The sequence below is a fragment of the Thermobia domestica genome, chromosome 12, assembly GCF_964235325.1.
Source record: "Thermobia domestica chromosome 12, izTheDome1.hap1.1, whole genome shotgun sequence".
Lineage (NCBI taxonomy): Eukaryota > Metazoa > Arthropoda > Insecta > Zygentoma > Lepismatidae > Thermobia > Thermobia domestica.
Window position 1 is genome coordinate 165,287,263 of NC_137465.1, and position 25,071 is coordinate 165,312,333.

Sequence of the window (25,071 nt, forward strand, 5' to 3'; positions counted from 1 at the left end):
AGTTAATTTTGGCGTCTTTAAGTCGAAACTGATGATAAGATTGACTTCACTGTTGCCAACTCGTGCCGTTTTCACTAGAATTGGTTGGGAAAACTAATTAAATGAACGTTTTGATTTTCTTGCTTCGATGAGCGCCTGTCGATAGCAAGATGCACAAATATTACAGATTTATCAAATATCTCTAAAAGCTCGATTAACTGGGTGTAAGAGTTTTCTTTGTAAACTTTAACTTTCATATGTTTTTTTCTAAACATTTTTTATTTCATTGAAGTAAAATACATATATAAAAGGAAGTTACTATCAAGGTAATTGATCTACATCATAGAAGATTATATATATAAATGAGAGAGAGAGAGAGATACGGAACATCATGAATAATTTTTAGCGACTTTTTACTTGAATTGGAGTCATTTTACCACCCATTTAGTGACGTTTTCTGTCCACATTTTAGAAACACTGATTACATTAAAACAGACTAAAGTGGTGCCATATATTAACGAAAATACGTAGGTCTATATATATATACATATATATCTTCTATAAATAATAATGGACATTTTGAACGTATTATGTGTATATGGCTTCCTAGTAGCTTTTACATATAATAAATAATTGTAATGTGATGCTGAATAGCATAACACACGGTGTTGGATCTGGTCAAAGTAAGAAAACAGTATCTACTCTATCATTTGTGTTTGTACCAGGATACCAGGTTATAATTCTTGACAATTAAAAAAACAGTATTCAAACTATATTTAAATAAGAATACTAGGTAATATAAAATACATTCTCCTGCGTTTTCCCTACCTTGATCACTTGACGCGTGCATGCTATATCAGCTTCCGTGTATAGACATACTTGAATATTTAGCCTATATTATCTTTGTGGAATAATAAGCAAAATAATTCGCTTATCTATAGCAACAGACATCTTTAAAAAAAGAAATAACCAACTCTACGACAATTGGTATGGTGCCTTCCACACATCTGTACTGCCGCACTTTCACGAGGTCAGCCCATCCCCGTCGATGACTATATTAACATGTAATGTTCAGATAGAAAACTTAACACTAACTTACATTGAAGATCGTATCCTTCCAGAAGATTAAGTGCCATCAAAGTTGTCACTCCAAGCCCATTTGGTGGTATTTCCCATACAGTCTTTCCCTTATAGTCAACTTGGATAGGATCTACTAACGTAGTTGTATGCTCTTTAAGATCATCCAATGTCATAATACCTCCATAGTTTTGTATTTCTTCAACAATTGCGTTTGCAATACGACCATTGTAGAAAGCTTCTTTGCCACCAGCTCCTAACTCCTGTTTCAAAATTGAACACATTGCTAGTTTGAATGACCAATCTCATCAATTACTTTTTTTTTTACCAAATATTCTATACTTAAAAAATATTTTTAAAAGTAGTAAAATCGCCCTATTATGATTGTAATTTGCATGTGAAGACACTACCGGAAGAAGACATTGATTCGGATCACAATCTCCTAGTGGTGGTGGTGCAAACCTGGTTAAAGTCAATCAAGAAAATGGGAAGAGAAACCGAAAGTGGAACTTAGAGCGACTAAGAAATATAGACAGTGATGCCAAAGAAAAGATTGAAGAAAAACCTGTGCAGTGGACAAGGCAATGTAGAAAATGGTTGGGAAAAGATAAACTGATTCTACTTGACACACTCCACAATAACATTTGCAGGATGGATAGAGCATCGAGAAAACCATGAATGACTGAAGTGGTGCTTAAGAAGATGAAGAAAAACAGAAAGGCGAAAACCACGAACATCAAAGAATACAAAAGGCTGAATAATTAATTGAGAAGAGAAACGCACCAAGCCAAAGGAAAGTATATGGAACAGATATGTGAAGAAATAATGGAATTTCAACGGCGCGGCAGATACGATCTTATATTTCAGGAAGCACAAGAGTTGGGAGGGAAAGCTAATAAAAATATACGCACGTTTGGAATTGAAGATCAACAAGATCATGTAGTCACTGACCATAAGAGAATCCTTAGGGAGGAATACATACGATCAGAAGAATCGCCCCAAAGATATTGCGATCGAAGCTGAGAAAGAGGTGGATGATGAAGAAAAAGGACCCAGCATATTGAAATGTGAAGTAGTACAACCCATCAAAGACATACGAAGGAGAAAGACCACTGGAGACGATGACAAACCAGTAGATTTGCTCAAGAAATTAGGAAATAATGCAATGAAAGTACTGACTTCACTTATTAAGTAGATCTACGTTAGTGGAGAATTGCCAAAAGATTTTCGTGATGTTATAATGATTGCATTACCCAAGAAAAAGTAAGCAAAGAAGTGCAACAAACACACAACCATTAGCTTTATTTCTCACACTGGAAAGATTATCGCGCGCATACTGAACAGGCGGCTGGAAAGTAAGATAGAAGAGATGTTGGAGAAATCGCCTGGTAGAAAGCTTTCTACCAGATCAATTGGATCAAACTTTTGAAAAGACTTAAAGAAATCTGGGTCAATTAGAGAGACCGACGACTCATACACAACCTGTAGATAGGACAACGAGTGAAGTTGCCTTGAATAAAGAAGAAAACAACAGTGTGGAGATTTGCAGAGGAGTCGGACAAGGATGTAATATGTCGCCGCAATTATCCAGCATTTACAATGAATGTTTAATGAAGGAAGCGTTAATGGGAATGAGAAATTTGAAGATTGGAGGGCAAATCATTAACAAGATCAGGTATGCAGATGATACAGTTATTATAGTTAGAACCGAAGGACTACAGGAGATGATTGACAAAATAGTTGACACTGGAAAAACTATATAGAATGGGAATTAACATCCAAAAATCCAAAGTCATAAGAATATCCCGTCGAAACGCTCCCTTTCAGGTCAGAGTAGAACAAACGAAACTTGAAGAGGTCGATAATTTCAAGTATTTGAAAAGTACTTTGACGAAAGACGCTTACTGTACTAAAGATACCAGGTCAAGAATCGCCATAGTCAAAGAAGCATTCAACAAGAAAAGATCACTTTTAACTAACATGTTTAATATTAAACTAAGGAAGAAGTTGCTCAAGTGTTATGTATGGAGTATTGTATTGTATGGTTCAGAGACTTGAACATTACGGAAGTTAGAGACGAAATATTTAGAGAGCTTTGAAATGTGGTCTTGGAGGAAGATGGAGAAGATAACATGGATGGAAACGCGAAGAAATTGTCTTCTTCATATCGCTATAGAAGGAAAGATGGAAAAAAGCAAGGAATAGGAAGAAGAACACGACTGATTAATGAATTGAAGAATAGAAGACAACATTTGGAGTTAAAAGAGGAAGCTGAAGATCGAGAAAGATGGGAGAAACATTTCCAACCCTAAACCTAAATAAATAAAGCCTTATTACTCCCAGGACCTGCATAATACTTCATAATAATTTGGATTATTAAGCACCTTCTTACTAGTAAACTATGGTTACGTAATTCAGTAGGTCTACCCCAACATGTTTCATGAGACTTCTTATCCCTGTAAGGAATTTGAATGTCTAACATCTGAGGATTATTAACTGACGTGAATATCTGTATACTGAAGTTATAATTTTTCAGATTGAACGCGTTGTATGTTCGTACAATCCTGTTGCCTGATTGTATTTTGATATACACACTTTTGTATCACAAGGGAAAAGAACTGAACGTCAAATCATTGCTTTATTGGATTATTGTCTCACTCTACATATGTTAGGTAAATGGGGTAAATTTTTCAGAATTAGCTATAAATAACCTACATGCTAACTATTAGATAGGGATATAGAATGACCTATGAATTTTACATTGGTGGTCGGAGCGGGAGTTGATGTTCTAAGTTAGAGTGAATGCTTCTCCGCTGTATGCATATGAGGCATGGACTCTTAAGAGAAGAGGGAAAACAGAGATATTGTGCTATAGAAAGACATTGAAAATTAGATTGGAAATGGTATTGGAAATGCTAGTAGAAGAAAAGAGTGTACCGAAGAGGACGGTTGGACACATTATGAGACATGCATGAAACACACTATTGCCTATGGAGGGAGTTGCAGAACGAAAAATACCTAGAAGACAGTGACCTAGAAAAATACCTAGAAGACAGTGACCTAGAAAAATACCTAGAAATATACCGCCCAAATAATATAAGATGCAGGGTAGAAAACGCAAATAGAAATGAGAAATCTCTGGTTCAGGATAGGGAAGAACGTAAAGCTATGTGAAACCAATCAAAAGATTGCTGACCTGAGAAGAAGAAGACGATCAATACTGTTATTTTTCACAAACGTATTAGGACCAGAGAGTGCCATTAGGGTTCCAGCAAGTTAAAATACATAGAAAATACAAACAAAATATACTCTTACATACAAAATTATTGAACTTGATTTTAAATACATAGCTCCAAGCAAAGAATTCAAGCTATTCAAAACTGAAAAATAATTTATGTTGACAACGCTTCTCAACTTCATTCTTTAGTTTGAATTTACTAATCGATTTTGTAAAAAACATTTGGTTACTTACCCGTTAACATACACAACTTATAGGACCGCGGCGGCTCAGTGGTAAAGTGTTCACCTTTGTCGCGTGGGGTCCCTGGTCCACGTCAAGTGAACTTTGTGGTGGACAAACACCGTGGGCGTGGGTTTACTCAGGGTTCTCCCGTTTCCTCCCACTTTCTTCATTCCACAATTTCATTCATTCATTCATTTCTCATCATCACTGTCTTCTTTAGCCTAGCCGGCATAACTGTGGGACGTAAAAATGAAAGATTTCATACACAACTTACTATTTAACAATATAATTGGAAATATACAAAAAATAATAATTAATGTAGAAATTTAACTAGCTTCGATTCTCGTATATTTATAATGTTTATTAATTTGTAAAATAGGGACATGATAATACTTTCATGGTGCAATGAAATTCAAGTATGCATTTGATTTCGATCATTTCCGAAGCAAATGATTAATTCATTCGACCATTCCTTTTCAGTACTGAGACGTAGACCTAATGTTTCATGTATAATCTCAACCACACGTGCTCCAACCTAGAACTGAACCCTGGTACCCCATGCTGAAGACGCGTTTACTAATCATATATCCACAAGAAAGCTCCAAAATGTGCAGAAAATTCCACAAGTGAGTGTTCCCCGTCTTAGGCTTACCCTAATGACTTGACAATTGACTCAAACCAAATAATTCTTATCTTTAGGTTAATAGAAACGAGAGAAAACCATGCTTGTGTAGCTTATTTCTTTGTAAAATTCGAAATTTTATTTTTCAATATTTGGCTGTTCTCTATGTATTAGTATTTTATAGCTCTTTAAATGAAATATTGAGTCAGTCTTTCTACTGCGAAAAGCAGAAAAAAATCCACTCTCCGAACCCTCCTCCCTTCCCTTTTTCCTTTCAGTGCGCGACCAACACAGAATTTACAAGCTGACTTCACCCAATTTCTCCTCTCCCGGTCGCCACAAGGACACAGAAAACGAAAGACTTCGCAGTCACGAAAAATATGTGATTACATTGTACGTAAGACCAGGCATTTAAAGAACTGTTCTGTGACAGCAGCGGACGCTAGAAAGAACCGTGCCACAGCACATGAACACAAGATAACACCAAACATTGTGATTTACAATATATTGTTATACCTCTCATGGACATGTATCAGGGTTGTAAGCTCATTATTAAAATAACTAAAATTTTGTGTGGATAATCTTTCATTCGTAAACAGGAATAAGTGTCCATAATTGTTTTTTCAAGTTTTCTTCGAATTAATTAGGAAGGTACGTGACTGACATTACAAAGTACGTGAGTGAGCTGCCCTTGGAGAAAACTAATAGAGGCTGAACGTAAATAACAAAGCTAAACTAATCTAAACATACGAGATAATCTAACTTGGTTGAAACCATACGAAGCCATGCTTACCAAACATAAGCTAACCTAACATAATCTTGGCTAATTTCAAGTTAATGTAACCATATGATCCGATATCCGATATACACCATGCTTATAGTTATTTTCTTGAAGCATTTTAATGTAAATCTTAACAAAGAAATGTATAAGTATAAAGAGCATATTTGAGCCAAGAAACAAATTTATAGTCATTTCCCTTTGATAAACCTAAAATAAAAATGTACGGAGAAAATTATAAAGACCTTTGATTTCAGATTTCATAAAGCAAGTTATATTTCCTTACTTTATATATTGTCATTGTTAAAGGACAGTGTACTTCCATTAAACTTACATTAAGTGTTTGTGCTAATGTTGGATTTGTCATTATCTCACCGATCCGAGGCGCTTTTCCATTTTTAAGAAGTTCTTCACCATATCGCCTGGATGCAAGCAGTTTTTCACTCACTTTCCATGAATTGTGAACAACTTCGGTTACTGGAAAACCATTTTCAGCCAACTCAACAGCTGGAGCTAAGATATCGCTTAATGAAAGCTACATGAGGGAAAAAAGGACATACGAACATACATTAATGTAAATTATAACAATGAAACTATTAAAATTTAAGTAAACTGGACAATGTTATTAATTTTTGTTAGAGAAGTTGTAAACTAAAATGAGAAAATACAACAACAAAGTAAGGAGTTGTCCATACTCTTCTACTGCATGATACGCAGTAGAAATGGAGCGACTTCTACACTTGAATAGCTTTTATTGCCCTCTTAATTGGTTTTATTGCTTTTATGACTGTGTAGATTTGATGTCAATATGGCCGTGTCGGCCTTGGAGAGACCGGCCCCGGGCTTGGGGGAGGTTTCTGGGGGAAGTGGTTTTATTACTTGTGCAATAGAGGTTGTTTGGAAAAGTGGAATGACCTTCTTTCTTGTTGAAACACGCTCCTATACGATTCTTGAATCGAAATTTTAATCAAATTAGAATTAAAACTATGATTTAGATAATTAGAGCATTGGTATACGGCTTTGAACGCGATCCAACACGATTTTTGATTGAGGATACGGCTTTGAACGCTGTTCCTAGCTTTAAACATGATTTAATACGATTTTTGAATCGAAATTATAATCAAATTAGAATTAAAACTACGATTTAGATAATTAGAGCAGTGGTATACGTCATTGAACGCGATCCCTAGCTTCAAACATGAAACAACACGGTTTTTGATTGAGGATACGGCTTTGAACGCTGTTCCTAGCTTTAAACATGATTTAATACGTTTCTTGAATTGAAATTATAATTAAATTAGAATTAAAACTATGATTTAGATAATTAGAACTTCAGTATATGGCTTAAAACGCGGTCCCTAGTTCCCACAAGGTTTTTCCCATTAATTTAATTATGATCTGACTTGTAAAGCTCGTAACTAATTGAACACTCTTATTTGAACTAGAAAATTATGAATAATGAATATGATTACACCCTTTAAGCTCCAATGTTTAGCAACGATTTTTAATGGTGCGTTGTTTTACGGAGTAAAGTATTAAGATAGGAAAAAGGAAGGATAGGAAGAAATATTTATTTATTTTCATTTATTTTTTCTTGTTGCGAACTGCACTTCTTTCGTTTAGCTTGCTTGGCTCTTAAATGACAGACTTAACTTTGCTATTTTTCAGCGTTGCTCAGTACGAAATTCGCAGATACGCAAGGTTCTGTGTTCTCTCCAAGCGCCATTGTAATACTGAGGGTGAAGATTGAAGTTCAGTTTCTCACACCCTATGCAAACAACCTTGCGATATGATTGGCCATGAAAAACCAGTTTGCTCCGCCTGCAATGTTTAACCATTGGGGACCAATCATTCCCTCTAGTTTGAGTGAACGGGAGAACCAACCCTTCCCCCGCTTCTCTTTCCATCATCAATGTCTTGTGTGAACAAGTTTCTACCCGCTCCCCACCCTTTCCCGCATCTCTTGACCGCATTCTGTGTGATCAGGTTTTTACCCTGCGACAAGTGACACACATTTTTCCCCACCCCTCACTGCCACTCTTTGGCTGCATCCTGTGTGAACATGCTTATACCTTCTCTCCCCCCAACGGCGATAACTGACACATTTTTCCTCACAAAGGGTGTTTTTCAAACCAGTTCTGGTGGATGGTTTGCGGACAACAACCTCTTCCCCGCCCCACTAACCTGATGGACAAACAAGCAGGATGTCCTTGTGCTCATTGCCAATAACCTGATGAATAAATGGTTGTCCTTCATTTTGACTACTGCAAAACAACACACACACACACACAAAAAAGAACCTGTAGAATGGTTTTGTGTAATCCCACATACAATAATTATGCTGTTCTTTTCGGCAAGATACAAGTTATTGAAACAGTTGTTGAAATGATAGCTATATAGCTTACTGAATAAAGCCGGAATTTTAAAATTTAGGAACATTGTTGCCTGAACCCAACTAACGAATTTTATTGCTTGGTAAACAACTATTTGCTGTGAAAAATACGACAATTTGGCGTCTTTAAGGTATGAATTGAGACATGCTGGCGATGTTTTTCAAACTTTAGGCATTGTGTGAAAATTCCTTGGTATTACCTCTATAGAAAAGAAATATTTCCTTCGATTCGGCAAGAGACCGACAAAGGAATTCTTTTCTGATTCTTTGCAGAGCGAGGCAATGCTGTATTACAAGGCAAATTCATTTACTTTATTTTTTCTCCCCCTATTCCATTCCCCTTATGTTAATGAATAAATAAAAAAATATATTATATAAATGGAGTACACATTTCCTGTATTAACAATTTTGCTCGTGAAGGCTTCTGCCTTGCTTCTGCATTGTTTCTTTAAAGTGATTTTCTGGATTTTTCTGTGTTTGTTCAAAGAAGAAGATAATATATTCAAGTAAGTTTTATATCATTATAATTGATTAGATATATTTGCATAAGTATCGAATGGTGGGACTCCTCCTAGAAAATTAACACATATTGTTTTTTCTTATGAAAATAATTAACACGGTGTAGAAACGAGCTATGAGTTTGCCAATATGTTTCAATTTGTGGGGAGCATAACGCCCCGAACCTTAGGGATTCACGTCTGACTTATATTCCCTTACGTGTTTACCGAAAATCGGGGAACTGTGCATGAGGGATAGTCCCCCAAACAGGAAAACTGCGTTTGACTTATAACAGCTTCTGTGTTTGCCAAACAGGGGAAACCATACATGGGGGCATAGCCCCCCAAACCTGAGGGAACCGTGTGTGACTTATAACGCCTTATGTGTTTACCGAAAACCGGTGGGGAAGCATACATGGGGGCATAGTCCCCCAAACCTGAGGGAACCGCGTTTGACTTATAACGCCTTATGTGTTTGCCAAACAGGGGAAACCATACATGGGGGCATAGCCCCCCAAACCTGAGGGAATCGCGTCCGACTTATATCGCCTTTTGTGTTGCCAAACAGTGGGTTTACCAACACCGGAAAAGCTAGCTTCCTGAACGGTCAGCACGAAGGAACGAAATATTTGTTTTTTTTTTTAAATGTTTGAAGACTATGTTTGAGTTTTGATTCCGTTTCGGTTGTGTTTTTGGACAAGTTAACCACAGGAAAGAGTGAAGAATGGAACTAGCATTATTATCATAGTTAAGAATATGTGGGGACACGAAAAATATCTTGGCAGTGTTAATCTTTTTAGAGAAAAATGCCTGGTGACATCCCTTAAGAATCGCCAATGACAGATGGACTTATAGTTTTAGAAAATGCGTGGTGACGTCCCTTAAGAACCGCCAATGACGGTTGGACTTATAGTTTTAGAAATGTGTGGTGACATCCCTTAAGAACCGCCAATGACGGTTGGACTTATAGTTTTAGAAATGTGTGGTGACATCCCTTAAGAACCGCCAATGACGGTTGGACTTATAGTTTTAGAAATGTATGGGGACATCCCTTAAGAACCGCCAATGACGGTTGGACTTATAGTTTTAGAAATGTATGGGGACATCCCTTAAGAACCGTCAATGAGATACTTTATAGTTTTAGAAATGCGTGGTGACATCCCTTAAGAACCGCCACTGATGGACTTTACGGCAAAAAAATCAAGTGTGCAATTTCTTTGAATCTTTATAACTGAAATTGTGATTAAACTGAACTGCGTACTGTCCAATATTTTTGATGGTAGATTTTATATAAATACATTGTGTCTGAATGATTTGTCATGAATCTGTATTCATATTGGATTGTCTTTTCGGAAAATAAGCAGTTTACACATAAAGAACACTTTAGAACAGATACATATTCAATATTTACTACAGATAATGTTCAAAATATATTGTTTAGTGTAAAATAATTAAGTTCAACAGAAAAGATAGACATTTGTTTGCTTGTATCCCCAATATTTAGAAAATCAGTCAGTATTAAGTGTACAGATGTATTCACAAAGTGTTCAGAAGTGAACAAAAAGTGTTTAGATCCGCGAAAAAGTGTTTTAATGTGTTTTCACACTGAAAAATGTACTTATATAAAGAGTTCTTAGATGTAGTGGATGCAATTTTCCAAGATACATGTGAATATTGCAATTTTACGTAAATGTGTAGACTTTTCTTTCCCACAGTTAGACTCGAAAGAAAAGATCTACGTTCATTGATTCATTTTGAATCATAGCAACGGCCTTTTCCCTTTGAATTCGTGTTAGAATAGCTTGTTTATCACGAAACGTAGTGAATACTCAAACGGTTCTTTTCCAAGACATGACAAATGAAAGAATGTAATTAAGTGAGAGAAATTTAAGGTTCTTTATTTCTGAATAAGTGTTGGGAATATGAACTTGCGTATTTTTAACATGTGTTGCAGTATTCAGAATCTTAATCATATGGTACTCACATGGTTTTTTGTACATACTAACTTTATATTAAGCAAGGTAATGAGTGAGAAAAATAAATATTGGTTTTGTAAAATGAAATGAAATACGAAATATCTTGTTAGGGATGCAGAAAGAGAATCCAATGCAGTGTGAACGCGCTCTTTTTGCGTGGAGGAAGAGGGACTATACCCGGAGTGAATTCCCCCTCACAACTTTTCAATTACTGAATGCCGTCTTTTGCAGTGAGAGATTTTGGTTTTATCCCGTCTTTTTTGGCACTAGGATTTCAATGTAAATGTATGCAGCAATACTAGTAGAGGGGATCCCTCACTGAAAGACTGGGACTTCATACCCCAGAAATGATGTGGTACCGCACCACTTAAGTAAATATTTGCTCTGTCACTGAAAGACTTGGGTTTATATTCCTTATTTAATCCAATAGTTTTACTTATACGCGTTTGATTTTCAATACTTTGATAGAATATTAAGACCAACAGAATATACAAGCATGTGCTATGGTTTATTACACATTGAAAACATATATACTATACTCACCTAAGAAATATACGGAACTTTGTCACACACGCGTCAGCACTGCGGGACTTTCAACGCGCAACTAATTTTTAATTATGACTTTTGCCGCTAGATGTCACTAGTAGTAGTAGTGATTGTGCAATACATGATAGGACACGATATAACATGCATTTGGTGTGTAGGGGTATCATTTCCTTTCACGGCAGCGTACGTGTAAGATCAAGGACAAGCTTTAGCACATCTTAATTAATTAACTATATAGTTTTAATACTATTAAATAAAGTATAAAGAAATTGATTCAAGCCTATTGTATTCCAGACATTGAAGCTTTGCCGAACCTTGAGTGGTGGTAGCAGCACAAATAGAACACCCAAACATTTTTGTTTAGCCTTACAGCGACACAGAGTCGACATTTTTTCTTCTTTTTCTGGTGTTGTGAACGAACAACTGAGGCTTAAAAGGTGTGTATTTCTTCACTTATTGTTTTTTAAAAAAAGAAAGAAATTATACATATTTGAGCTGTATTTAACCAATATTAATGAACAGAGAGAGACTTATTGTGTCTGGATATTTTAAAAGAATAGATTACAACTCAATATTTTTTATTGATTTTTTTTTCATAAATTGAACAAATTGTTTTCTATTTACATATCATTATTTGACTATAGATTGAAAATAAGTGTTTGCTTTTTATGTACATATTATTAAAATATAACTATAGGTTGAAAGTAATTGAATGTGCTCTCTCTCTCTTTTATATTCAAGTGATATATTAACGTCAACTTGATAACTCAAAATAGTTTTTTCTTTGTCTTATTTCTTTCAGATGGATTTCTTCTGCCCATCCGAAGAATTGAATATGGTTGATGAAATTTATCTCCAGGAATTGGTGCGCGGTTTCAACGAGTACCCGAGGGTCTTCAGTACCTGGAAAGCCATCATGGAATTGAACAGGCTGGGATATCGGGGCTCGGGGAGATGCGATGCACTCCTACGCGCCCTTCGTGCCTTCGAAGGTAATGATACATTACTTCTCCAGCACTGCGTAAGCAGTGCTGATATAATAGACTTATTTTTGTATGGATTTTTCCGTACATGTGATACTTACGAATCGGCGCAGTCAAAACTCTTTTATTTATTATCATGTGGGGAAGGTCAGGTGGATAGGATAAAAGATACAGAGTTATCGGACTTTTTTGATTTTGGCACGCGCTTTGTTTCGGAACCGTGCTTAATCCCATCCACAAATAATACCATAGTCATGCCCCCTCAAGAAAATCATAACTTGAGTCCTAATAATCTATATCAATTAACAAATGAAGATTTAGCTTTCTTGGATGAAGTAAATGGGATTGACACTCAAAATTCCGATGAAATACCAGCTGAAGAAATGAGGAGTTTGGTTCAAAACGAGGACAATGCTGTGGTTATACCCACGCAACAAGTCCAGGGAGAAAATCCTGTATACAATCCGCCTGAATACTGTGTACAGGATAATCATGACTATGGGGACCAAATGATTTTTACTCCTCAGCCTAACCCGTCATATGCCAATGTTCCACCAATGGTTGGACATGGCAACATAAACAACAACAATAGTACAACTGGTACTATTAGTAGTCCTAATAGTGGTAGTACAGGTGGTAGTGGTAGTGATAGTAATAATGGCGGGGATAATCAAAGAAATAGTAATTTCGAAGTTATAAGAGAAAGCAGACAAAGGTTTCGTAAGTTCCATCTTACGGGACATGAAATTGCCGTCAGACCTGTGGGTGATGAAAGGAATATTAATAACCCAGAGGCTTATATCGAAAGCTTAGTTAATTTTGCGTTGGAACATGTGATCTCCAATGCACGCCCCTCGGACTACATTGGCTTATACATAGAGAGTAGTAATAGTACCAACAACAAACCAGTGTACGTTCCGTTTAGAAGAAAGGGCAATTTCACTGCTAGGACAGTCCTCACTTCAATCGAACGTGTATTAAATTCGAATGAAGTGTTCCTTTTAGGGCAAGAACTATTGTTTCGATTCCATATCGCTGAGAGTATGCACGGCCAGGGAAGAAACAATGCAACGAGTGCCGTTGACAAATATGCAAAATATCAAGATTACTTAGAAAAACGATTAATTCGTATTGAAAATAGAAATATTTACTGTCTCCCTATGGCCATAGTATATTGGATAACCAAGCATACATCAAGCAGTCAGACTTTGTGTAATTTAAGAACAAGAAACCATGATACATGGCTTCTTAAAGCAGAAGTTCTCTGCGAGATGGCAGGGGTTAACGTTGAAAGTAAACAAGGTTGTGACTTTTCCGATCTGGACCTCTTTCAAACATATTTGAAAGGGGAATATCAAATCGTAGTTTATGAGGAGCATGAAAAGAATAACCGGGAGTATATAATACGTTACCCGGGAGAACCGGCAGAAAATAAGATTTTTATCCTTTATCGAAGAGGTAACACTATTGGTCATTTCGAACCTATTCGTAACATTAGAACTTTCCTCAAGGCACGAAAGTATTGTTATTATTGTTTGGAAGCTTATGATGAAAGGTCACGTGCACACAAGTGTAAAACTCGATGTACTTATTGCGAACATACTCACGAACGGGACTATACTGTGAACAGAATTAAATGCAATGCATGCAATAGAGAGTTTGCTGAAGGTGAATGCTTTAATAATCATCTGACACCTAATAAAGCGGCTAGGTCTGTATGTGATAATGTAAAGCTCTGCATCAATTGCGGTGTCATCTTTGATAAGAGAAGTCGAAAATCTGATCACATGTGTGGTGAACATTTCTGTTCAACGTGCCACGCATATGTTGATACAAACCATACATGTTTTGTTCAGAGACAGCGACCTGTTCATACGAAAAGGTTTATGTACATCACCTATGATGTAGAGACGATGTTGAAGGCACCGAATGATCGCGGTGAAAGGGAACACGAAGTTGTACTGGTGTGCTGTCGTCATGTTTGTCACGCCTGTATAAGAAAAGGTATCGATGAGCCCTGTAAAACGTGCGGTGACAATGTTGGAAATCGTTCGTTTTCTTTTAAGACAATGACGGCTTTTATTAACCATGTGTTAGTAGAGCGTCCTGTCTTTCAGAAAATCGTGGCAATCGCCCATAATAGTAGTCGCTACGATGGTCTCTTCTGTCTTAGAACTCTAATAGAAGACCAGCATATTGTACCCAGTGTCCTTATTCAGGGTCAAAAGATTTTTAATATCAGCATAGGTAATCGTATCTTTTTCCGCGACTCTTACCTTTATATTGGCGTCAAATTATCCAAATTACCAAAAACGTTAGGCCTTAGTCAAAATTTAAAGAAGGGAGATTTCCCATATTTATTCAATACTGAAGAAAATCAAAATTATGTTGGTCCCTACCCTCCGATTGAGTACTATGACCCTGAAGGGCGAAGCACAGAAGAAAGAAAACAACTGGAAGCCTGGCACCAAGAACGTGCGGAAAGTGGCGAGGAGTTTAACCTGCAGAGGGATATGCTGGCATATTGTGAGAATGATGTTAGAATTCTAACAGAAGCGGTCATTAAGTTTAGCGCTATCATCGAAGAGAAAACGGAGGGTTTGCAATGTTTCATAACATCATCTACCATTGCAAGTCTTGCGATGCGGACATATCGTACCTTGCACTTACCGGAGAATACTATTCCTATCATTCCCGCGTTGGGATTTCATCATAAGACCAAGTATAGTACAAAAGCTATGCAATGGCTTATGTATATGGAAGACCAATTAGGGATAGAAATCCAGCATGCTAGGAGAGGTGGGGAAAAGTATATTGGTAGGTACAAGGTCGATGGATGGCACGAAGGACTCAACGCTGCCTTCGACTTTTACGGGTGTTATTTCCATGCCTGCCGCCTTTGCTTCCCCTTTAACCGTGACGCGGTTTTGCACGATGCCCAGGACTCGTACAATACGATGGAGAAACGATATGAGCAAACCATGCGCCGCCGTAGGTACCTGAAAAGTATAGGTGTAAACCTATACGAAATATGGGAATGTTCTTGGGACAATAAGGTAAAGATGGATAAGGAAGTGCAAAAGTTTGTTCAAGAACGTTGTACTAATCTACCTGATTTTCTTATTCCTAAGAACTGTTACAACGGTGGTCGCACGGAGGTCTTTCGTTCCTACGTCAATTGTGCGAGTGATGAGCGAATTTCCTACGCCGATGTAACATCGTTATACCCTTGGGTGATGGCACGTAAACCTATGCCGGTTAAATCACCTAAGATTCACACGGGACCGGACTTTCCAGATGTGGAAAGTATTCACGGTGTAGTCAAATGCACAATCGTCCCTCCAAAGGACCTCTACTTTCCGATCTTACCATACGTTGCGGGAGGTCGATTACTTTTCGGCCTTTGCCGGACATGCATGGAAGAAGAAAACACTAACGAATGTACCCATAGCGATGCTGAGTGTGCTCTCACAGGAACATTTTGTACACCAGAGTTACACCTTGCTCTTAAAAAAGGTTACAAAATAATCGATATACATGAGATATGGGAATTTGAACTTTTAGATCCTGAAGAGGGGAATTCAGGAGGGCTGTTCGGGACCTACGTGAATTCCTTCCTTCAGATGAAGCAGGAAGCCTCTGGTTTTCCTGCTTACTGTACCACTGAAGAAGACAAACAAAAATATATCGATGAATATTATGCCCATGAAGGCATACGATTAAATTATGACAATATTAGGATGAACCCGGGATTGAGGCAGTGTGCGAAGCTATACCTCAATTCATTGTATGGTAAGTGGGGGCAACGCACAGACATGTCGCAGAGTATAATCGTTAGTGATGAGGTTACCTTTCTTAGGTATTTAACTACGGCAAGGTATGAAATTCAAAGTGTGGTGCCAATTGATGATGACCATCTCATTCTCACGTACAGAGACATTGAAAATGAAAACGTTCCGTTGGAGTTTTCCAATGTGATACTAGCCGCATTTATTACTTCGTGGGCTAGACTTAGACTTTACGAACTACTGACGACTGTAGGACCTGACAGAGTAATCTACTGTGACACTGACAGTATCATGTACTTACAGAAAAAAGATGAGGAACCTTTGTTACCGCTCGGAAACTATTTGGGTGATCTAACGAATGAAATTCCTGAAGGTTGGGAGTTTACAACCTTTATTGGTCTTGGCTGTAAAAATTATGCTATGCGGCTAACAAATGCCCAAGGGGATGTTCGGCATATATACAAAATTAGGGGGATAACACTAAATGATAGGACCTCTCAGAAAATTAACTTTGAGAGTTTCTATAAATTAGTGTCTGGACAATTAGAGTCCACAGTAATAGAAAACCCAAATAGCATCGTTCGTAGACCGGGGTTCCGTATCTTTAGCTGTAGAGAGACAAAGACACACCGTGAGGTCAACAAAAAACGAAAACGGATTGACGAACCTGACATAACCGACGATGAACCAATACGAAAACGTGCAAGTGTACCTTACGGTTATAGGCCCACGAATGAGTGAATGTGACTTGTATGAATGTCTCTTTCATGTAATAAAACCCCGAACCATCATCATATGTGAAAATATTTATTCTTAATTTATTCCTAATTTATTTAATTTATTCTTAATTTATTTAATTTATTCTTAATTTATTTTATTCTTTTTTATATTTTCGTTTGCTGTGCAAACAATGTATAAACTAGTCACTTCAGCTTTAATCTTATATCCCAGTGATTTTTTTTATCCATTTCATTACTATGTATACTCCGAACAATCAATGATTGTGAAAATATTAAAATTCAATGTGTGAGTGTGAGTGTGTATATAAAGCAGAGTCTCTATTGTATGCATTCATTTGATTACAAGATGTTAAAGTTTCAACATCCCTCTACTATTTTAATCGCTGGTCCTTCAAGGGCTGGTAAAACTTGTTTTGTAAATCGTTTACTTAATGAACATGATCAAATGTTTAGTATAAAGTTTAATGATATTGTTTGGTGTTATGGTGCAGTAATACCAAAATTAGATGCAAATGCAAAAATACGTTTTGTAGAGGGAATACCTGACATGAATAATTTTGAAATCAAAGAAAATTCATTATTAATACTTGATGATTTAATGTCAGAAACTAATGGTGATGTTGCTAATTTATTTACAAAGTATGCACATCACAAAAAGTTAACTGTAATATTTATTATTCAAAATTTATTTCCAAAAGGAAAACATGCACGTGATATTAGTTTAAATGCACATTATATTATAGTATTTAAAAATCCACGTGATAAATTACAAATACAATATTTAGCAAGGCAAATTATGCCTCGGTATAGTAAAGAAGTCGTGAGTGTGTTCGAAGAAGTAACACGAGAGCCTCACACTTATTTATTATTTGACTTGACACAAAAAACAAACGATGCATTGCGAATACGCACAAATATTTTTCCGAATGAAATCATGTATGTGTACGCTAACGTAAAAGACATGCATACAGAAATTTTTGTTTAGTCTGCATCAAGATGTTGAAGGTGAAACAACACTACAGCACGCTCCGTGCGCTGTGCAAATGCAAAAATACCAAGCGAAAACAAATTTTACAAAATGCTTCAGGGGATTTAATAAGAACAATATCTCAAGTAGCTAAGAACACAATAAAAGGAAACATCCCTTTAAATTCTCGTCAGAAGCAACGTTTACGTAGACATAAAAAGATCTTACGTGCTCTATCTCAGCAACGTACTGCATTGAATAAAAAGAAAAAGTTGTTACTACAGAAAGGTGGTGCTCTTTTACCGTTAATCTTGGGACCACTTCTTGCAGCAGTGGGAAGCAGTATTTTTAGTCGCTAAATATGTCAGAATTACGTAAAATGATTTTAGTTCCTGAAAATGCTGTACATGAAATTCAATCGAATCTTAAATCCATAGATTCACATCAATCACGTTTAGATGAAGAAATGAATAACATCTTAAAACGTCGTGATCTTAGTGTACAACAAAAGTGGAAATTATATCAACAAGATTTGCATCGTTATTTACAGTATACATCTTCTTCACATAAACCTATTACTTTACCTTTCATTCAAGAAGAAGAAGAAGAAAAATCATCATCATCAACTTCCAAACAAGATAGCAATACTTCTATTTTACCATTTGTATCAGACATTTTACAATCAGTACCGAAAACACTTCGTAGGAAAACAGATCTATTATTAAAACAGTTGACAAGTTGTAATAAAATTCAGTGGGATAAGTCTGGTACAGTACGTATTCATGAAAAAACAATACCAGGTTCAAATATTATAGATTTAGTAAATGATGTTGTTCGTACAAGAAAATATTCAAGAAATCCTATAGGTATTCATGAATTTAAAAATTTATTAGAAGATCTTAATGTTCCTAAAGAATTTATTGGTACACCTATTAGCACGCCAGCATCAAAAGTGAAAAGTAGTAGTAGTAGTAGTAGACGACAACGTATTCGTAAAGTAAGAAAATCTCTTAGTCCTGCAGTAGTAGCTAATTTATTTAAACATTGGAAAGAATATAGTATGTAAAATGACAAAATTATCAAAAATATATTATGATTATTCAAATCCTGATTCTTTATCAAGTATACAAACATTACAACGCAAAACAAAGTTATCTAAAAAGAAAATTAAAAAATGGTTAGCTTCTCAAGATGCTTATACATTACATGCACCAGCTCGTAAAGTTTTTGAACGTAAAAAGTATTATGTTAGTGCACCAAATGAAACATTACAAATGGATTTAGCAGATATGCAAAATATTGCAAAGTATAATAATAATTATAAATATATATTATGTTGTATTGACATTTTTTCACGTTATGCATATTGTGTTCCGTTAAAAACAAAGAAAGGTCCTGAAATGGTAAAAGCAATAACAAAATTTTTTAAAAATTTCAAGTTACCTGTGTTTAACGTACAAACAGATTTAGGTGGTGAATTTTATAATCGACATGTAAAACAATTGTTTAAAGAATATGAAATTAATCATTATAGTGTTCATTCCGAAATTAAGTGTGCGTTAGCAGAACGCTTTATACGTACATTAAAAGAAAGATTGTATCGTTATTTTACTGCAAAGAATACTTATCGTTATATTAATATATTAGATCAAATTGTAAAAAATTATAATCATTCATACCATTCAAGTATTAAAATGGCACCTGCACAAGTAAATGATTCCAATGTGAATCAAGTGTGGGAAACATTATACGGAAATAAAAAGAATAAGAAAAATATAACTTGTAAATTTAGTTCGGGTGATTATGTTCGTGTTAGTAAGTATAAACATAAATTAGAAAAAGGATATTTACCTAAATGGTCACAAGAAATATTTATTGTTGACAAATGTATAAAGTCAGATCCTGTCACTTACAAATTAAAAGATTGGAACGGTGAAGAAATTAAAGGAATATTTTATGCAGAAGAATTACAAAAAGTAATTATAAATTCAAAGAAAACATATCTTATTGAAAAAGTATTGAAACGTAAAAATGGGTGGATGTATGTAAAATGGTTAGGATATCCATCAAGTATGAATTCGTGGATTAGATCAGATTCTATTCAGTCTGCAAAATGAATTCGAACTTTACACACGACTTTTACGTTACTCTTCCTTCAAATGCAAGTAGCAATCTTTTTGATAATAATACAACATCATCATTTCGAGTTAAATTGGCACAACCTATTGATTTACGTGATGGGGAATGGGGTGTTGCATTAACACAAATTAATATTCCGTGGAGTTTTTACAATGTTGGTGAAAATGAAGAAATTATAATTACTAGTGTTATCGATGGTAAAGTTGAACGCCACCATGTTCCAATTACACCTGGATATTATTCATCAATTGAATCTATTCTACAATTAATTCCTGAAAATGCTCGCATGTTACACTATTTAAAAAATAAAAATCAAATTGTTATTAAACATTCTTTGAAATTAGAAGATCAATGTATGATTGGTGTTACACCAGGATTACAACACATTTTCGGATTTATTAATGAAAATACGTATGATGTTAAAAAAGTTGTATACACAAAAGTTAGAAATGTTGATTTAATATTAGCACGTGGAAAATTTCCATGTGATTTAGATTATAATATTCCCAATACAATTAATGTTTGCATTGATATTGTAAAACAACAACAAAATATAGGGCCATTAGTTCGAAAACTTAGTGTATATAATGTACAACACGGTCATGTAAAATCTTTTGTGTTTCACGCGCCACATTATGTTAAAGTTGAAAAGAAATATTTTGATACGATAGAAGTAAACTTAAAAGATGAACACGGGTTAAAATTACCATTTCGTTTTGGAACTTCAAACCTAACACTTCACTTTAAACGAAAATGATTTCTGAAAGTATTGATGATAGTTTTTACATTACACTAGTTTCAAATGCTAGTACAGATGTATATCCTACAAATAGTCCAACACATTTTATTAATCAATTAAAAAATAATATTCGTTTATCAGAATCCGATTGGTATGTAGGATTAAGTGAAGTACATATTCCATTAACATGTTATAATGTTACCGATGGTGAAAATGTTATATGGTACAAATTTAAAAATGCAGAACCTATGAAAAGTAAAATTCTTGTTGGATATTATCCATCCATTCATCATTTACTAGAGGAATTAAACGTAATATCAAGTTTTATAAAATTTAGTTTTTCAAATGTTGTGCATGTTGAATGTGATGAACGTGTAGAATCAGTGACATTGTCGCCTACATTAGCTTTACAATTAGGTTTTTCTGAAAAATCAGATCTTGTTAAAGAATCTCGTGGATTCAAACAACCATATGTAGATATCGGATATCCACATCAAATTTTTATATATACAGATATTATACAATATCAATTTTTAGGTGATACAAAAGCACCATTATTACGTATAGCAACAATCTCTGATATTAAATACGGAAAAGTTCAAACAATTACCTTTGAAGATATTCATTATATGCCACTTGCAAAATTTTGTTTTAACACAATTGAAATACTATTAAAAGATCATGCAGGGCGAAATTTGCCATTTCGTTCTGGGACACTGACCGTAACACTACATTTTAAACGCTCTCCTGCATCTGCTAAATAATAATTATAGAAAAAAAAGATGAGAGCAAGACGTGTTACTTATCACCGTGGGCGCGGAATACCATATTTTTCAGGACCTGTATATCAAAGGGGACATGGTATAGGTAGTTTCTTTAAAGGATTATTTCGTTTTGCTTTACCATTTCTTAAACAAGGTGCAAAAACTGTAGGACGTCAAGCATTACAAACCGGTATGCAAGTTGCGGGTGATGTATTAGAAAATCGACCATTTAAAGAATCTGTTCGTGCGCGTGTAAAAGAAGCTGGTAATAGTTTAAAGACAAAAGCAATTAATAAAGTTGGGCAGTTGCTAACTGGTAACGGCAAGAGACGGTCACGCAAGAGGAAAGCTCCTGCAATTGTAAAGTTTGGACCACCAACAAAACGTAAACATATACACGACATCTTTTCATAATGGCGCTCCTAAATTCAAGTAGTTTTGAATGTTGTACCAATGAATTTGATTTCTTTTCTATACCAATGACACAAACAGCTATTGAAGCAACTACAAATGCTGAATATCGTCCTATTTCCACATTAACCTCAGAAGGACCTATTGAATTTGTTATTCCAGGAGAAACAGGGGAATTTATTCATCCTGCATATCTATATCTTTATGTACGTTGTAAAATTACTAAAGCTGATGGTACAACTTTAGCTAATGATGATACTGTTGCACCAGTAAATAATTTCTTACATTCTTTATTTAGTCAAATTGATATTTCGTTAAATGATAAATTAATTAGTTCCTCATCAGGATCTTATCCTTATCGTGCATACATTGAAACATTATTAAATTATTCTTATGACGCTTCTCAAACACATTTAGCATGTGGGTTGTGGCATAAAGATACTGCAAAAAATTTTAATAAATTAGATAATACAAATGCTGGTTTTCAAAAACGTGCTAATAAGGTGAAAAATAGTAAATCTTTTGAAATGTATGGACGTCTTCATACTGATATTGTAAGTTTAGATCGTATGCTTCCTAACAAAGTAAGTTTACGTGTAAAACTACATCGTAGTAAAGATAATTTTTGCTTAATGTCCCCTGAAAATACAAGTTATAAAGTTGCACTTGAGGAAGTTATTCTTCATGTACGACGTATTGATGTAGCTGCAGATTTAGCTATGCAATTAAATACACGAATGGGTTCGGAAACGGCCAAGTTACCTCTGACGAGAGTGGAGACAAGATCTTATACTATACCTGCACAACTAAAGTCTTACAACATTGATAATCTTTTCCTGGGTAATGTTCCTAAAGGCCTGGTTATTGGTTTCATCTCCAACACAGCCTTCAATGGGAAATCACATCTTAATCCCTTTGAATTTCGAAACTTTAACGTTAACAAACTGCAATTACAAGTCGGCTCAAAATCATTTCCTCCCAACCCCCTCACTCCTGATTTTAATAACAATTTATATCTTCTAAGTTACTATACTTTGATTTCAGGTACTGGTATATATTATCAAAATTATTCACATACTGTTACTCTTGATGAGTATCCAAACGGATATGCTCTGTATGCTTTTATTCTATCTCCAACAGGAACTTTAGACGATAACACGTGGGATGTGGTACGCGATTCCCCTGTAAATTTAAAAGTATCATTTTCAGAAACTTTAACTGAACCTGTTACATGCATTGTGTACGCGCAATTCGACTCCTTAGCACAAGTAGACAAAGATAGAAATATTTATACTGATAACACCTTCTAATTTATTCAGTTGAGTAGGATGAGGGTTGTTGTACACTTCTCGGCGTATCATGATAACGAAGATGACTTTATTGTAAAAGAATTAGCCATTGTAAATCCTGACGTTCCCTTTTTCCAAAATTGGATTTTTAAACCACCATTTCCTTTAAATAAGTTAGCTGAGCCGATCGTAAGTACAAACAAATATCTAGGTGAGAATGTGTATGGCATTACCTGGCACGAAGGCGATGTAGAATATTCCCATCTTAAGGAAATACTTCAATCATATTGTTCAAATACTACAACAATATACACCTACGGAATAAATAGAAAGTGTTTTCTTCAAGAAATTCTTCAAAGAGAAGTTACAAATTTAGAAGAAATAAACTGTCCAAAGTATACTGCATTAAGTTTTCACGTTCATCGGTGTGCACATAATAAGCATCGTTTCGGACAATATAGGTGCAGTGTTCATGAAGCATTACTGTATAGTGAATATGTAAAAGTGTATGACTATGTCTTACATGTGAATAACAGTGATAGTTACATACCTACTACAATTAAAAATAATAATCTTCATCATGTATAGTGACGAGTTGTTAAAAGTGTTACTAAGTGATAAAGTGACTGGTGCAAGTGTTACTGGAATTTACCCTATTGACAGACTTCCTGTAACGGTAGAACCTCCTGCTGCACTTGTGATTAATCTTGATACATCTGATTCTGCTGGTTCCCACTGGGTCGCAGTGTATATCAATAAGAAAAAACATGGGTACTACTTTGACAGTCTTGCTATGGACATTCCCAAAGAAATAAAAAACTTTTTGTCGAAAAATACTAAAATGTACTTTACGAATAATCATCAATATCAACATGATAATTCTGTGTTGTGCGGGTATTTTGTCTTGTTCTTTTTGCATCATATTATCCGCACTCAATCATTTCAAAAGTGTTTAAAAATGTTTAACAAGAAAAATTTGAAAAAGAATGATGATATCGTTTATAAACATGTGAACAAATTTTTTAAAAAAAGAAAACAGAAATAATTTTTTTTTATTTTTTTTTATTTTTTCTTATTATATGTTTACAATTTTTTTTATTTTTTTATCATATATACAATTTTTTTTTCTTAAATTTTCAATAAAAAATTTTTTTGTTTAAAACTTACATTCCTGCATTTTATTTACAATTCCTAAGAAAACATTACAATCTTGATAATGCATTAGTTAATGCTGTTGATCTTTCATATTTCCACCAATAATTCAACTGTTGTGCATTACGATATGCACATCCTGATTTCTTTACAATATTTGTATGAAAATTACAATAATCATTAAATGTGTTTGCACATAATTCACTTAATGGTGGACAATGTTTTGTTTCTAAATCAATGACATTATCTAATGCAAATATTCTTTTAATCCAAAGAGATTTCTCTAAACCTTTACAATAAAAGGATGAATTCTTTGAACATAATTGATATACAAGGTTTCGTATGCATGATACAGTATGTCCAGTTTTGCTATTCCATTTCAAACCATGTAAATTTAAAGTTAACCAATCAATTTGTTTTTGACATCCTAATGATAATAAATTATAATCTATTGGTGATTTTACCAAGCAATGGAAATTTACTGTATCATCGCATGCAGTTAAACAAAACTCACGAATGATAAATTCATTATCAGACATTTTAAAACCTTGAATATCGATAATATATTGATTTACACATGGTGAAATTTCATTTGTGTGATAAATGAAAAACGGAATAATCTGTCCAACAAATTCTGTATTTTTTAAAAGATCACAAATTTTACGCATAAACCATATAAATGAGATTTCACTATGTTCTTGTTCAAAAACTTCAAAAAGTTCACTAAGAGTTTTATCAAGAGATAAGTACTTCGTTGCAAATGTTCCAG

General features: G+C 34.9%; 1 protein-coding gene and 1 pseudogene across 1 annotated transcript in view; both read right to left on the reverse strand.

Moving 5' to 3' along the window:
• Nucleotides 1–25,071, reverse strand: part of LOC145666173 (NADH-ubiquinone oxidoreductase chain 4 pseudogene) — a 287,501-nt pseudogene that overhangs the window by 50,881 nt on the left and 211,549 nt on the right.
• The window catches only part of LOC145667130 (glutathione hydrolase-like YwrD proenzyme), an 87,473-nt gene that overhangs the window by 49,616 nt on the left and 12,786 nt on the right, over nucleotides 1–25,071 (reverse strand). The window contains exons 4-5 of the mRNA XM_081734873.1: nucleotides 6,254–6,454; nucleotides 1,079–1,319 (exon numbers count right to left, since the gene is read on the reverse strand). Of these exons, the coding sequence (XP_081590999.1) occupies nucleotides 1,079–1,319; nucleotides 6,254–6,454 (442 nt within the window). The remainder of the gene's footprint in view (nucleotides 1–1,078; nucleotides 1,320–6,253; nucleotides 6,455–25,071) is intronic.